General features: G+C 41.5%; 1 protein-coding gene across 2 annotated transcripts in view; it reads right to left on the bottom strand.

The window, feature by feature from the left end:
• STX6 (syntaxin 6) overlaps nucleotides 1-17,197 on the bottom strand; it is a 49,239-nt gene that overhangs the window by 15,168 nt on the left and 16,874 nt on the right. For both annotated transcript variants that reach the window (XM_055419151.2, XM_055419150.2), the window contains exons 2-5: nucleotides 16,976-17,145; nucleotides 14,777-14,871; nucleotides 3,408-3,470; nucleotides 452-577 (exon numbers count right to left, since the gene is read on the bottom strand). In XM_055419151.2, the coding sequence (XP_055275126.1) occupies nucleotides 452-577; nucleotides 3,408-3,470; nucleotides 14,777-14,871; nucleotides 16,976-17,145 (454 nt within the window). The remainder of the gene's footprint in view (nucleotides 1-451; nucleotides 578-3,407; nucleotides 3,471-14,776; nucleotides 14,872-16,975; nucleotides 17,146-17,197) is intronic.

Here is a 17,197-nt window from a genome sequence, read left to right as displayed (position 1 = left end):
GAAATGTAATCAGTCTTTCCTTCCACCCCTTAACCTCCACCAAAGCGATGATTTTTACATCTAATGGAACCAACAACAATTTTCAAAGAAAAAACAAGGACTCAATTTTTCTCAAAGTGCCTTTGTTGAAATGAACAAAAAGCTGAGCACAGAAGTGGAGGCTGGGGATGAGGCGGCTGTGTTTTTAAATCAATGGCCTCCTCTGTCAGTTGCGGGTGTCTGGTCTGCTTGTCCTGAGAGGTCTAATCAAGCTTGGTTCTCTGGAAACTGTCATGCTCTGAAGGGCGTCTTAAGCACCCTTTATGTAGGCAACCATCACACAGGTAGACTCCGGCAGCTGTAAGGCTAGTTCTGGCCCATCCTGCCTGTCATTGGCAACAGAGCCCTGGCTGGCAGAGGAGTGAGGAGGGTGGTGCTTGGTCTCCCACCTCCCGGTCTTCCACTCAGGTACCTGCTGCTGTGCCTGCTGCTCCTCGATGAAATGGGAGTTGGCCAACTGGAGCTCCCGGTCAAGGCGCCCATATTTATCCGTAGTTCCAGTGCTCCAGTTCTGTCCGCCACTGTCTCCTAGCAGGGCCTGCAAGAGTGGGGCCAGGGGCAGCGGGGCAGGAGGAACAAACCATTACTCTCACTAAACAAGGGCCCCATCACCATGATATAGAGTTCTCCCACTGCTCCTAAGCTGTCTTTCCAGGGGTCAGCTTTTTATGGAGTGGTGCAGGTTGGTGCCTGTGGAGTACTAATGAAAGAATGCCATGAAGGGCACTTTCTATGGACTCACAAATGAACTCTGTCCCATTAAAAAGGAAATGAGAGTCAACTTTAAAGCAATCTTAAAGCCCCTCTGTGCACTGCTTTGTGGATTGTAAGCACTTGTTCTCATAGGACCAGCTCTTCCTAGCACCCTTGGAATTTCACTAGAGACCTGTTGAAGATTCTAGTCTAACTGACTCCAGACATCTAGAGTCCTTTCTATTTAAGTATGACCAAGGAAATGTTTGGTGTTTGGAGGAGGGAGGGACAAGAAACTAAGTCACAGTCCCGCATACAGTGAAGGCACGAGAACCACCAATGTCTGCTCAGTGTGACCCACAGATAAATCCCAATGCCCTTCAGCTGAACTAAAAGGCCAGAGGTTTCCCAGATGGAGCTTCAGCAGGCAGCATGGCCACAGTGGGGGCCTGACCCTGATAACCCAAGCAAGGGTTGGCCGTGATGTCAGTTCTCCACCAGGGCCCCCAGATGCCAGGGTCAGGTTTCCCAGTATGAATTTGAGGAATGCTGTAGTCAGAAAAGGATAAGTTTGGGAATGTCTTCCTTCACTGAAGAGGCCAGCCAGGAATGTGAGCTGACCCTGCCTGGGATCCCCACAAGCCTTTTTAACCAAAGAACTGGACCAAGCTAGTGACTAGAATTCTTCTATCTTGTAGAGCTGCCAAAACTTCTGACCAGGTACTCTTTAGCTCTGGACCTGTTAAAAGTCTAACTGATTCCTTGGTTCTCTGTCTGCAAAGCCCCTCAACACCCACACTAGCCTTGCCTGGCTTTCAGACATGAATTCAGGCAGATGGCCATATTTCAGAGGTTACATTCAAGGAAGTTCAGGATGTATGTTGAGTTCTGAGGCAGACATGAGAAGAGGACCAGGATGCCTGAAAACTTCCACAGCCCAGAGCTTTAGTCAAGAGTCTGGATGGTGACTGTCTCTGGTGTAGAGCAGACATAAGGTTTTGGGGGGATGCTTCTGCCCCATCTGGTCGTTGGGCTGTTAAGATCAAAAGGATCCTGCTCGTTTTGATGCAAAGACTCTAATGACTCTATGGTGGATACTGGGGCCTAGTGACAATTTTTTCAAGGTCAGAAAAAGTCAACAGTGCATCTTTAGGCTATGGATAGAGAACCAGAGCTCCTGGGGCCACAGTCATGGCTATTTTTTCCTAGCTTATCCATGGTCTACATTTGGGGAGGCATATGCCATGCTGTTAAGAGTCACCTGTGAAGCTGTTGAGATTCCCTTGGTCTGATCTCCAGGAGTTGGTTAGTGAGAGAGAAGACAGAGAGAGGGCCCAGAGCACTAGGGAGTCCAAGTATAGCTGCCAAAGCAGGAGGCCTTGGCTTTGTGAGGATCAGCCCAGCACCTGGTGCTGGAAGCAGCAGTGAGGGGGACTCTGCCCAGCTTCCATTCCTTGAATGCCTGTGACTCGAAGACATTTTGTTGTAGTTTAGTCACTAAGTTGTGTCCGACTCTTGTGACCCCATGGACTACCCCACCAGGCTCCTCAGTCCATGGGATTTCCCAGGCAAGATTACTGGAGTGGGTTACCATTTCCTATTCCAAGGGATCTTCCCGTCCCAGGGATCAAACCCAAGTCTCCTGCATTGGCAGGTGAGTTCTTTACCACTGAGCCACCTGGGAAGCCCAAAGATACTTTACTCATCTCCTAAAACAAAATTCCCAGCCATAGTCAGAGAGGCTATGCATAAATGCACATTTTATTTATGTTAGTTCACTAGCTTTTCCAAGAGTCAGTGCCAGATGGGATGGCTAGCTAATGTCTTTTCCTGTCTGCACTGTTTCATGCAAGAAGGGTGGATGGGGGAAAAAAAAGCAACAGTGACTTGGAAAATGGCATGTGGGGAAAGAAAACAGGAAAATTAGGCTGGAAGATATTTAGAGAGTCCTCTTCCCTTTTCATGCTTTTAGAATATTTGTTTTCAAAATTAAGTGGGTCAAGAAACACCTACAGGTATAAAGTGAAGAGTATATCATAAACCACTGATTCCTAGTTAATTAAAAATGGTGATCTGTATTATCAGCCTACTAAATTCAAGGACTGGGTCTCTTGTAGCTTTTATTTTTGATGTGTCAGTATCTGGGCTTTGGTTTCTGAAATTTATTAGGTTTCATAATTTATTTGTGTAACTTACAAAAACTGGACCTCACATCAAAAAAAAAGATACATAAAACAGTGAAAGATTTAACACATATTTAAGTTCCTTCAAATGCTTTATGTAAAGTTTCAATCATTAAATGTCTAGAGCGTTCTACACATGGGCAGCTATAAATCTAAAAAAAAGAAGAGAAAAACCATGACACAATCCCTCCCCACTCACAAAGAAGCTTGAGGTCCAGCAGAGAAAATGACAAGAAAGCAAGCAATTACAGCTGTTAACAGAGCGCCTGGCACATAGAATGTGCTCCACAGGTGCAGAATAAATGGCCTGTGGCAAGGGCTACGAGGTACACAGGGGGTACAACGGGAGCCCAGAGGAGAGAACCAGAGGATATGGTGGGGGAGGGGGAGGCTGCTGCCATCACTGTGGACTCAGCACACAGATGTCAGAATTTTTAAAGGCCAAGTCTCTGTGTATTTTCTGTGATACTGTATATCCCAGTGTTTACTCACCTGTCTGTTTTTCCTTTCAGCGAACGCCTGCACAGATGAAGCTGACATCTGATCCTTCATGTCCTAATGAGACAAGTAGAAGACCAGAGAACAAATGAACATCCTTAAACAAAATGGTGGTTAATATTCTGCACACAAGCAAAATATACATAATTCATTATTAACTTTTTAAACAAAAAGGCAGTATTTCTTGCCATCTATTTTCAGTCTCAAAAATAAAGGAAATAAAGAGAAGGACATCCCCTTAAAAAGAGGTAATCTGGATACTAAGTTTAAATCTGAGGAAAGAGAAAGTACTTCCTGGGTGCCTACCACAGGCCCAAACACTGTGAATCACGCAGCATAAGAGCACTATGTGATCCACCCACAACGACCCTGTGAAGCTGGTATCACCTTCATTTTACAGTTGACGAGACTAAGATCTAAAAAGATCCAGATACTTTCTCAAGGTCACACAGCCAGTAAACGGCAGTCCTGGGTATACACACAAAAGCTTGTGTTCAACGCTTGTATCTTCAGTATATGCTGTGCTTAGTCTCTCAGTCATGTCTGACTCTTTGCGACCCCATGCACTGTAGCCCACCAGGCTGCTCTGTCCATCGGTTGCCATGCCCTCCACCAGGGGATCTTCCCAACCCAGGGATCGAACCCAGGTTTCCCACATTGCAGGTGGATTCTTTACCAATTGAGCCACCTGGGAAGCCCAAGAGTACTGGAGTGGATAGCCTATCCCCTCACCCGGGGAACTTCCTGACCCAGGAATCGAACTGGGATCTCATGCATAGCAGGCGGATTCTTTAGCAGCTGAGCTACAAGGGAAGCCCATCTTCAAGTATAATACATATAAAAAAGAAATACATACTTTAAAGTATACTTACCATTAAACACCAGAAAATACTTTCAAATAGTGATGAACAGGTCACTTTATTTCTGAGTTGGATTCATGGGACATATGGGCTATTTCTAACACCAGTATTTTCCAGAGTGATATAAAAAAAATTTCATATGGAAATAAAAAGGAATGTACCCATTACTTAATCTAATGCAAAACACTTTATTAAATATGAGCCATCAGCTGCATATTTAACTACAACCCAATATACTTTAAAATGATTTCAGCTAAGTACATGATTACTGTAAGTTTTCTTTTTTTAAAAAAGGATGCCAGAATATTTTCTGTTGGCTCATAGGCTACTTTAGAGGTGCAAACGTTGATGTATTAGGCTTTTACAAACTTCTTGCAGGATGCATGACAAGGGAATGGTAGATGAGGGTGCCACAGCTTTCCAAATTCCTACTATGGGAAGTTTGATAACCACCTCGCTGCAACCTTCAGTCTGCCTGGTCCCTCACTCAGCAGATACTGACTGATGTGTGCCCGCACACAGCAGTGATGATACGGACAGGGCCCCTGCCTGACAGAGCTCCTATCACGGTAGACAAGAAGCAGCAAATGGCAATCTCACACACACACTTCAACAAGGTGACAACCATTCTGGAAGGAAGGGAGTCAACGGGGCTGAAATTCAGTGGGTAAGCGCCACTCTAAAAGACAGGGATGATACCTGATCGAGACCTGAGGGCCTAGAACAAGCCCACCACAGAACAAGCCCAAAGCCAGAGAATTCCAGGCAAAGGAAACAGCAAGCTCAAAAGCCTGCAGGCAAAATGGCTCAATGGTTTAGCTTTTGAGAAGACCCGTTGCTGAAGGAGCCACTGCATGCTGGGAGTTGGACAAGGCTGACCAAAACAGGCAAGGGCCATCAAGGTGCTTAGAGTTTATACAGAGGCATTGATTGCCACACTAGTCCTGTAAAGAAGTAGATATTAAATATTCAGCCTTTGTCATTTTTTTTTAAACCATGCTTTAAAAATAAATATAAAACCATTCTTAGATCTCATGGGCCACAGAGTACAGGCCCCTGTTCTAAGGCAATGGGAACTCTTAAAGTATTTTGAGAAGGGCTGTGGAGTATTCCGCGTCATGCTTTAAAAGATCACTCTGGTTATTCATTGGGAAAAATGTTGGCAATTAAGCAGAGCAGAAGTGGAGATCACCTTACTGTCACACATTAAAGTGCTGCCCAGGATGGGAAAGAAGTGCCCTGACGGTGGGAAGCTTCAACAAGAGGGCACGGGAGCCCTTGGACGTGATATTGGGCAAGTAGGTAGGGCATCTGAGGGTGCTCCACCTGGAGTCCAGTTAACCCATAAATTCTAGGAATCTTTACCTAAGTTCATCTGTTCACAAACCTCAAAAGAAAAAAAAAAAAAGAATGCCACCGATTGAAACAGAAAATATTTACTTCAGTTCAGTCACTCAGTCGTGTCCGACTCTTTGCGACCCCAAGAATCACAGCACGCCAGGCCTCCCTGTCCATCACCAACTCCTGGAGTTCACTCAAACTCATGTCCATTGAGCTGGTGATGCCATCCAGCCATCTCATTCTCTGTCGTCCCTGTCTCCTCCCACCCCCAATCCCTCCCAGCATCAGAGTCCCCTCCAGTGAGTCAACTCGTCGCATGAGGTGGCCAAAGTATTGCAGTTTCAGCTTTAGCATCAGTCCTTCCAATGAACACCCAGGATTGATCTCCTCTAGAATGGACTGGTTGGATCTCCTTGCAGTCCAAGGGACTCTCAAGAGTCTTCTCCAGCATCACAGTTCAAAAGCATCAATTCTTCGGCGATCAGCTTTCTTCACAGTCCAATTCTCACATCCATACATGACCACGGGAAAAACCATAGCCTTGACTAGACGGACCTTGGTTGGCAAAGTAATGTCTCTGCTTTTTAATATACTATCTAGGTTGGTCATAACTTTCCTTCCAAGGAGTAAGCGTCTTTTAATTTCCTCGCTGCAATCAGCATCTGCAGTGATTTTGGAGCCAAAAAAAATAAAGTCTGACACTGCTTCCACTGTTTCCCCATCTATTTCCCATGAAGTGATGGGACCAGATGCCATGATCTTTGTTTTCTGAATGTTGAGCTTCAAGCCAACCTTTTCACTCTCCTCTTTCACTTTCATCAAGAGGCTTTTGAGTTCCTCTTCACTTTCTGCCATAAGGGTGGTGTCATCTGCGTATCTGAGGTTATTGATATTTCTCCCGGCAATCTTGATTCCAGCTTGTGCTTCTTCCCGCCCAGCGTTCCTCATGATGTACTCTGCATAGAAGTTAAATAAGCAGGGTGACAATATACAACCTTGACGTACCCCTTTCCCTGTCTGGAACCAGTCTGTTGTTCCATGTCCAGTTCTAACTGTTGCTTCCTGACCTGCATACAGGTTTCTCAAGAGGCAGGTCAGGTGGTCTGGTATTCCCATCTCTTTCAGAATGTTCCACAGTTTATTGTGATCCACACAGTCAAAAGCTTTGACATAGTCAATGAAGCAGAAATAGATGTTTTTCTGGAACTCTCTCGCTTTCTCCATGATCCAGCGGATGTTGGCAATTTGATCTCTGGTGCCTCTCTCTGCCTTTTCTAAAACCTGCTTGAACACCTGGAAGTTCACAGTTCACATATTGCTGAAGCCTGGCTTGGAGAATTTCGAGCATGACTTTACTACCGTGTGAGATAGAGTGCCTGATGAACTCTGGACGGAGGTTCATGACATTGTACAGGAGACAGGGACCAAGACCATCCCCATGGAAAAGAAATGCAAAAAAGCAAAATGGCTGTCTGAGGAGGCCTTACAAATAGCTGTGAAAAGAAGAGAAGTGAAGAGCAAAGGAGAAAAGGTAAGATATAAGCATCTGAATACACAGTTCCAAAGAATAGCAAGGAGAGATAAGAAAGCCTTCCTCAGTGATCAATGCAAAGAAATAGAGGAAAACAACAGAATAGGAAAAACAAGAGATCTCTTCAAGAAAATTAGAGATATCAAGGGAACATTTCATGCAAAGATAGGCTCGATAAAGGACAGAAATGGTATGGACCTAACAGAAGCAGAAGATATTAAGAAGAGGTGGCAAGAATACACAGAAGAACTGTACAAAAAAGATCTTCACGACCAAGATAATCACGATGGCGTGATCACTCACCTGGAGCCAGACATCTTGGAATGTGAAGTCAAGTGGGCCTTAGAAAGCATCACTATGAACAAAGCTAGTGGAGGTGATGGAATTCCAGTTGAGCTATTTCAAATCCTGAAAGATGATGCTGTGAAAGTGCTGCACTCAATATGCCAGCAAATTTGGAAAACTCAGCAGTGGCCACAGGACTGGAAAAGGTCAGTTTTCATTCCAATCCCAAAGAAAGGCAATGCCAAAGAATGCTCAAACTACCGCACAATTGCACTCATCTCACACGCTAGTAAAGTCATGCTCAAAAATTTACTTAGTAAAAAAAAGTATTCACCATAAAGATCCAGATACTGGCATACTTAAAACAAGAGAAATAGTGATATAAGCCATATTTCTTGAATGTCTGAGATTTACCTGAGTCAATCACTTGAGGTATTATTAAAAATGCAGGTCCCTGGCCGCCATTCAGAATTCCTTACTAAATGAGACTTTAAGGAACAGTTTAACAAGTCTCCCAGATGAGAAGCTGTTTGACAGGCTGTGATCCACACAAATTCTAGAAGTCTTCAAAGGAGACCATTATGCTATTACCTTCTGGACTGCAGGATTCCTTTTCTAATTATCAATTAAATTAAAAGTTTAAGATGACATTCTGATTTTCAATCAAACAATATGAATAGCATAATCTCACTTATTTAGTATATGTCAATAATGACACAAGGCAAATATCAGAATTGTTCACTGGCTAGAATGATATACACTTTTGAAAAATGCATTTGGGGGACTTCCATGGTGGTCCAGCAATGCTGGGGATATGGGTTCAATCTCTGGTCCAGGAACTGGGATCCCATATACCCTGGAGCTACTGAGCCTGCACAGCGCAACGAGTGTCCATGTGCCCCAGCGAAAGACCCTGCATGATGAAACTAAAACCCAACACAATAAATAAATAAACATATATTTTAAAAACCACATTCAATACACTTTATAATAGCCTTTTAAAAGTACTGAACCGTGTGTATGTTAGTCACTCAGTCATGTCCAACTCTTTGTGACTCCGTGGACTGTAGCCTGCCAGGCTCCTCTGACCATGCGATTCTCCAGGCAAGAATACTGGAGTGGGTTGCCATGCCCTCCTCCAGGGGATCTTCCTAACCCATGGATGGAACCCGGGTCTCCTGCACTGCAGGCAGATCCTTTACCATCTGAGCCACCAGGGAAGCGCCTTATTGAATATTACTTGCATAATAAAAATAGCAGCACACCTGTATGGGAAAAGTGATTTTGAAGTTCCAGTTGAACTCTGAACATTATCTGCAGAATGTATTTTTGCTCTTGGAAGGTAAGACAGTGAAGGGGGAGTAATGACTATAAAGGTACATAAGAGGGTTTCTGGTGGTTGCCGGGAATGTTCTGGAATGCTTCCAGGTGATGCTTCCATGGTTGTGATCAGTTTATAAATTCTTCAAGCTGTATACTTGGAGTGTATATACTTTTCGATACAGGTGTATATGCTTTTCTATACTGTTATATAATTTAATTTAAATGTTTTTTTTTTTTAAAAAAACTATTGCTCCTGAACAATGGCTAGAAGGCAAACCAACCCTCTGAAAATAAATTTGGCATTCTGTATTAACAGTTTTGATATCTGTAACAAATATCCACTGCCTTGACCTAGTAATTCTAATAGGATTTACTTCAAGGAAATAATATAAAATATATACCAAAACAGATATACAAAGATGTATACTGAAGTTTTATTTATAATATGAAAGAATAAATAAGCATCATATCCAAGCAAGAGAACAGTAACTGATAGTAAACACATACAATGTAATATCATGTATCAGATATTACACTTAGGAAGAGCATTCAGTGAACAATTCACAGAAAAATACAAATGATCAAACACGAAAAGATGCGCTAATACATAAATAATCAAAGTACAAGCTAAGAAATATTTTTCCCAGTTACAGTGGGGAAGATGAAAAATATGAACACTACTTAGTGTTGCCTAAGGTATTAGGAAATACAGAATATGCACTCTGCCATTAAGAAATATCATTGATAAGGTCTTGATATTTTGAAAATGTTTATCTGTGTTTAAAATGGGCATTTTCATTGAACTTTTTAGTACTTAAATATCCAGGATACGCTCAAAAAAATGGTTCCTGAAGTATGGTTTGTAATTGCCAAAAATTAACCACATAAATACGTACCAACAAGGTCAATGATAAAACAAATCATAATAGAAGCAGGTTAGAGAAGAGAGCATAGTCTCTCATGCCAAAGACCTGGGTTCAAGTTTAGTTACGCTTTTTAATAATTAGGCAAGGTTGGACAAATTACTCAATTTTTCAAAGTGTTTATTTCTTTATAAGATAGTACTTTATAGGGTCATTAGGGGGATTAATAAAGTATGCAACTATGAAAAAGAATATTCTAAATCTACTCTGTCCAATAGCTGTCAGCCAACTACAGTTATGTACTGAGCGTGTCAAATGGAGTTAGTGCAATGGAGGAATTAAACTTTTGACTTTACTTAATTTTAATTAATTCAGATTTAAATTTAATTACTGGAAAACTTTCACATATGTCTGGAAAATCTGGGTATTTTCCAGTAAATCAACCTTTTCAACTGTAAGTTTTATAAACTCTAAATACAGATGAAGTATCTCCAATGAAAAGTTCACTTCTGAATTGAGATATGCTTAAATATAAAATATATGCCAAATTTGTAAGTTTTAGTAAAAAATTTTTTAAAACTTTACAGAAATCTCAATGATTTCTATATTGATTACATGTTTAAGTAACAGTCTTCTGGGTATACTAATTCAAATAAAATATATTAAGTTTGTTGCTGTTCATTCGGTAAATTGTGTCTGATTCTTTGTGATCTCATGGACTGCAGCACACCAGGCTTCCCTGTCCTTAACTATCTCCTGGAGTTTTGCTCAAATTTATGTCCATTGAGCTGGTGATGCCATCCAACCATCTCACCCCCTGTCGCCCCCTTCTCCTTACCTGTTTCTTTTTATTTTTTAAATATGACTACTAGAAAATTAAAGATAGCTTGTACTTTAGTATTTCTATTAGACAGCATGTATCTGTATTGATATAAAATTATGTCCACAACATTTTTTCATATAAAAAAATTATAGACTAATATGTCATTTCTTTTAAAAATATATTTCAATTTCATTTTATAGAAATGGCTACAAAAAATGTATAAAACTGATTATTTTCATAGAGTGGAATTATAGAATGGAGGCACATTTTCACCTTTCTTATTCATCAAAATTATCTGCATTTTTTTAAAGTACAGATTATTTTTAATTTTAAAACTTAAAAATGCTTATGATTACATAACAGTATAATTACAACTATGCACAAATAAAACAAAGTTCTGTTTTTGTGTTGTATTTTGAGTTTAGGTTTCTTTTTCTATTTTTTCTTTTTGTAAAATTTTCCTAATTCTCTTTAAAAGCATGTGTGTGCATGTGCTCAGTCGCTTCAGTTGGGTCTGACTCCTGGTGACCCCATGGACTGTAGCCCGCCAGGATTCTCTGTTCATGGGATTTTCCAGGCAGGAATACTGGAGTGGGTTGCCATGCCCTCCTCCAAGGGCTCTTCCCAATCCATGGATCAAACCCATGTCTCCTGCATTAGCAGGCAGGTTCTTTACCACTAGCAACACCTGGGAAGCCCTTAAAATGGGCATGCATTACTTTGATGAAATACACATTTAAAAGTTCCCATTTTTAAGTTTTCTGCTTATTAAAATCTATGTGTATGTGTGGGTGTGTGTTAGCTCCGATAGTCAGTGACCTCAGTAGCTGTGTGGTACGCATCCTGTGTTTGGCATCGCAGAAGGCAAAGAGCTGTGGCTTTCACTTTCAGGATGGTTCTTTCTTTATGCAGGGTAAAAACTGCCAGATACCATGCCACAGATCACCTTCTTATTAGGATTTGGGATTTAAAGTTACATCACTAAACAGTTTTGAGGATTTTGTAACACCTGTCATGCCAAAAACATAATTAAAACTCATCTTCTTTCTAATATAAGAAGTTTAGAATATGCAGTCAAGAAGCAGTTAGTACTGATAAAATATGGGTCACTTATCAAAAAAACAACAAATAAATGAAACAATTTCCTGTTTATGCTGTTCCCATTTTGCACCATCTTCCAAGCTGAGTGAATGACACACTGTAAATCCCAGTGCTTCCCGCTCGGAGGACTCACATCCCAGCATCATCTGTAGTGGCACAGTATGCCTCCTCACCCTTTTTGATTAACCAAAGCCATTTCTATCATGACTTATAATATAAACAATTCTTAGATTTGAAGAGATTGGATTTTGGGGAGAGGGTGCTATAGTTTTGATTGCCTTTGAAAGTTCAAAAAGTTGTAGACTGTTAGTGAGGATCCTTTGCTTGTTAAAGAAAACTGAGATCCAGAGAGGCTAAATGACTTGCCAGGCTGAAAATTTACTGAGGTCTCAGGGGAGCCTCGAACTCATGTCTTCTCACTTCTTATTCACTATTTTGCCATTGACTGAAAAAACCTTTCACTATTAAATTAACCCAACGTCACTTCTGCAATAGATCTCCATAACACAAATATATCACATGTGAAATCTCTGATATATAGGCAACTCCACAAATGTAAAAATGATTACCTCAAAAATACCAAGGCTATATACACCAAAACATGAATGTTTGCTCTCTTTGGGCTTCCCTGGTGGCTCAGAGGGTAAAGAGTCTGCCTGCAATGTGGGAGACCTGGGTTCAATCCCTGGGTCAGGAAGATCCCCTGGAGAAGGAAATAGCAACCCAATCCAGTATTCTTGCCTGGAGACTCCCCAGGGAGAGAGGAGCATGAGGGGCAACAGTCCATAGGGTCGCAAAGAGCTGGACACGGCTGAGCGAATTCACTTCACTTTGCTTTCTTTAGTAAAAAAAATTTCTGTATTTAAAATTTTTAATAAAAATTGCACAAACTAAAAAGACACTTGGAAAAACATACACAAGACTCTTTAAATAAAAATGACTTATTAAAAAGCTAAAACAGTGGACATTGAGAAGAAACCCAGAGAAAGGTTTAGTTCTTCAGACAGAACAGCTACAAGAAACATATAACATGTCACTGCCTGCCCAAAGAAGGGAAAGCACAATTGGCACAAACGCATCAGGATGCATTCCTTTAAGCAACTGCACGAAATCTAACTGATAATGGCAACAAAGCAGCATGCGCAAACTCGTGGTGTACAAAGTCCTAAGCTGAGCCTGGTCTTGTGTTTCATTTTCCTAAAATGCTAACTCTCTGAACCCATGCTATCAGTGTCCTTGAAGTGGAACTCAGAGAGCTCTGGATACAAATATTGTCTAGTTGAAAGTAACAATATTGAATCAACACAGTGCTTCCAAAAAAAAAAAAAAATCAAGTTAGTGTCAATTACCGCTTTCTTTTCTTCCACAAAAGCTCAACTAGAATTTATTAAAATCAGAGAAGCAAAAAATCAGTTAGGTACTATTAACCCACCACTGGCAAATAGTAACAGCTTCCAAATTAGAAGAAGGATCAACAACTCTAAAACATTCCCTTGGATCACACCGTTGAGTCCAGTTTAGCTCTCAACTCTCAAAGGACTCTGCAACATTGTGAAGTATAGATGATTTAGAATACTTATTTCAAAGAACGTACTTTAAAAAGCTTTTCAAATACTAGAAAATGAACTTGGGATTACACTATCAATTACACCAACTCACTTAACTTTTACTGTATTGACCTCTGAATTTCAACGTGCAGAATTTACAAGTACTACCTTGCAGAAAGAATAAATATAATGATTAAAGTCAAGAATATATGCATCACTTCAAGGCATCTTTAAATATCAACATCTACGAAAGTCATCTTCAGAAAAACCTATCATAAAAAATTTAAAAAGCACACACTATATATATTTATAAAGTAAATAACTGGGAAATTGTTTACCTTACCAAACAATATACCACCTAACAAGAGGGCTTCCTTACCAGAATATCCTCTGAACTGGCCTGAGACTAGGAATGTCTAACCCAAATGTTCACTGTATAGGTGGGGTGTACACGCGTGCTCAGTCACTCAGTAGTGTCTCTGCCACCCCACATGGACTGTAGCCCCCAGGTTGCTCTGTCCATGGGATTTTCCAGGCAAGAATACATGAGTGGGTTGTCATTTCCTCCTCCAGAGGATCTTCCCAACCCAGGGATCAAACCCACATTTCCTGAATCTCCTGCATTGGTAGGCAGATTCTTTATAACTGAGTCACCAGGCAAACCCATAGATGGGGCTCCTAGATCTAAAAAGGTTACTGCCCCATTAGAACACGGGTTTATTTCTAAACAAGTTTTAGGTACATGGATACAGAAAGGCAACTAATGACTAAAGCAAGGAAGAAGAATCTTTTAAAGCTCAGTGATAACCTACCATTTGAAATAATTTCAAAAGGAAATCACATGACACAGAGTCTTTGGCAAACACATAGCAAGGTTCCTGCCTAAGATGACTCTTAAAAAGCCATATGTTAGCGCTGGTATGATCCCAAGTCTTTTTATTCAAGGAAGCTGCTTTCTAGTACATATGTTAAAGACAGCTGGTTCTGTTACATCTAGTTATGCTAATCAACTGGCTTAGCCATATAGTTTCAAAATACAAACATATCTTAATGATATTTCACTTACATGCTATTTTCTCTTAGGTCTTTTTAACAATAGGTTAATATCTAAATAATCTGAGACTAAAGATTTTTTTCCCTTGGATTGATTTCTTATAGGCTGATGATTGCTTGCTTGCTCTGGATAACTCCCGAAAGGCTGTCAAGCAGTTGTATATGGAAATGTCAGTAACTGGGTTGCAAGAGTTCCAGAAGCAATTCAGATGGTAGAAGAGGCCGCCATCCAAACCCAATAAGAGCACTCTTCACAATGCAAAGTGATTACCGATCAATCAGGAAACCAAATGGTTTCTACCATAGCAGTTCTTCTTTTTGTCTAGGAACACAGCATACTAAGAAATAAAGAGGAAAAAAGACAACTGGTCTGGAGGAGTGAGACGGATAGACAGGAAGGACACAATAATCTTCCCAAAGCCAGCAGTCTACTCCCTCATTTTTGCTCTGAGAAATAAGCCTGATGATACTAACAACAGATTTCTTCTCTATCAGAGAAATTATATGTGGAAACTGACATTTAACTCATTTAAAAAGGAGTTTCAGAGTTCACCTACTAGTTTACATTAAGGGAAAGAGTTTGGAGCAGTCTGGCTTTTTCTTGCACAAGTAACACAATAAGATTTCATTCCTTACCCTGACAACCTGCCGAGTACTGGTGATGAAGGCTTTTCTTATACTCAATTCGGTTGCATCAAGGTTGAATTTCCTAGGATTTGCTTCAACTATGCGTGGGTCAAAAAGTCAAGGTAAAGCAATTTCATCAGCAAAAATCTAACATCAAAAAACATCAGTGTAAAACCACAGACCTCTCACAGGCAAGCAATAAAATCTGGCCCAATTTCTGAACACACAGTCAACTTACACTGATCATCCTCAAACATTCTCTGCCCACAGCTATACGAGGGTCCTTGTGCCCCAAGGCAGAGGTGACCTGCCTGGGTTCACTACAAACCCATGGGTGTCCGGCCACAGCTGAGCTAGGCTCTTCCACATGCCTGCCACTGTTTTGACTCCAGACCATCTTTCCCAGGACAGCATTTGCAAGCCATTTTCATTTGCCATTCCCAACCATCCTGCTTCTGACCAGATGCTAACTCTGCTTCTTAATCTAGAAATCGAGGCTTCTTCTGTGAGGCTTCCCTGCTCTTCTCACTCCGAACCTGGGTCACTCCATGGCTCTCTATACTCATCTATTACCGTCTGCAAGGATGCATTTGTGATATTATTTGACTAATGTCTCTTCTCCCTCCTCCAAGCCCCCTTCTACCCCCACCATAAGTTCTATAAGGGTTGGTACACTTTTGCTTATCAATCCAATCTCAGTAACTAGCAAGATGTCCAGCACATAGCACACTCAACGACTACTTGCTGAATGACGAATATCTATTAAAACTTATATTCTCTTTATCTCACAATTTCTCTATCTCCCCAATCTTTTTCTCTTCCCTCCTATCTCGAGGTAGGACATTATCTCCCTGTAAGGGTGTTTTTGCTCCCACCCCCTCACATAGTTCTCTTACACTAGTTTTAGAGAACACATTTATCTTTTAATAATTTAAAAAGGTGCCCCAGGGTCATTTTGATGAAAAGAAATTATCCATGTCACACGTCAACTCTATATGAACCTTTGTGCTCACTACAGACTGATTCTGACAAAATCTGGTTTCCTTTATGTTTTGTTACACTCAAAAAACAAAACAGGCCTCATAACATGCAAATGGCATATCTTCAACCTAAAGTTCTGATTGAATATTTCCAGTTGAAAAAACGGCCATGTAATCCAACTTTTACAGTTCCCTGGTTCATCCATCATATCAGTGAACTTACTTAACATCAATAGCATGACTTGGCATAATAGGTCTGCTTTAGTAAGTGCAGTTTCATGGGACAAGATGCCTCTCTAATGCTCACTGGCATTGAACAGGAAAGTCTGGGGAAGGATTTTCTTTTGATTTCTAATTACCAATGTACGATATTGGTCTGTATACATCTCCTCAAAATAATGACAGCAAACACTCACAGAGGAGAAGGCAATGGCACCCAACTCCAGTACGCTTGCCTGGAAAATCCCATGGACGGAGGAGCCTAGTGGGCTGCAGTCCATGGGGTCGCGAAGAGTCAGAAACTTCACTTTCACTTTTCACTTTCATGCATTGGAGAAGGAAATGGCAACCCACTCCAGTGTTCTTGCGTGGAGAATCCCAGGGACGGCAGAGCCTGGTAGGCTGCTGTCTATGGGGCTGCACAGAGTCAGACACGACTGAAGCGACTTAGCAGCAGCAGCAGCAACACTCACAGCAGCTCTCTGTGGGGACTTCACACAAGTCCAGTGGTTAGGACTTTGAGCTTCCAGTACAGGCATGTGGGGGGCACAGTCTGATCCCTAGTTAGGAAACTAAGATCCCACAGGCTGCATGACTCAACAACAACAAAAAAGAAAGTTCACTGGGTCAGGCACCACCCTAAGCTCTTTACCTGATAAAGTTTCAACAATCCTATGAGCTAGGTACAACTGAAAAGCAAAGTGCCCAGAGTCACAGTCTAACTGGGAGAGGCAGGACCTGAACACCCAGTCTGACTGCAGGGTCCAAGCTCAAAGCCGCTGCACTATGCGGCCTCTACGTTGTAGACTCCGTCCTGCACTGAAGCAGAGTTTGATTACTCGACCTCAGCCTCCTGGGCAACGATTTTAAGCGTGTCATGGTACAAGTAAGAGCAACATCAATCGATGACAAAAGGGAATATCTAATCTATGTGTCTGAGACATCTGAATGAAAACCTGTCCGTCTGTCTGCTTGCCTCACGTGGCACAGATGCCTTGGAAAAGGATATTGATGGTTTCGTCGAGGTCCTCCAGGTCCCACTCGATGCTCCGGAGGTTGTTCCTCAGCTCGTTGGTGGTCCAGTCGATTTCTTCCCTTGTGGCTGTGGATGGGTCCTGGAGGAGCTCTGTCCATCTCTGAAACAATCCCTGTGCAGTGTTGACTGCTTTCTGAACCTCTCTGTAAGCAGGTGAAGGGAAAGGAGAGAAATGAGACAACGCTTACTACGAAC

This window comes from Moschus berezovskii, chromosome 17 (assembly GCF_049115385.1).
Source record: "Moschus berezovskii isolate FMDL1 chromosome 17, NW_MosBer_1.0, whole genome shotgun sequence".
NCBI lineage: Eukaryota > Metazoa > Chordata > Mammalia > Artiodactyla > Moschidae > Moschus > Moschus berezovskii.
The sequence above is the reverse complement of the archived record's forward strand: the minus strand, read 5'-3'. Positions and strand labels throughout refer to the sequence as shown.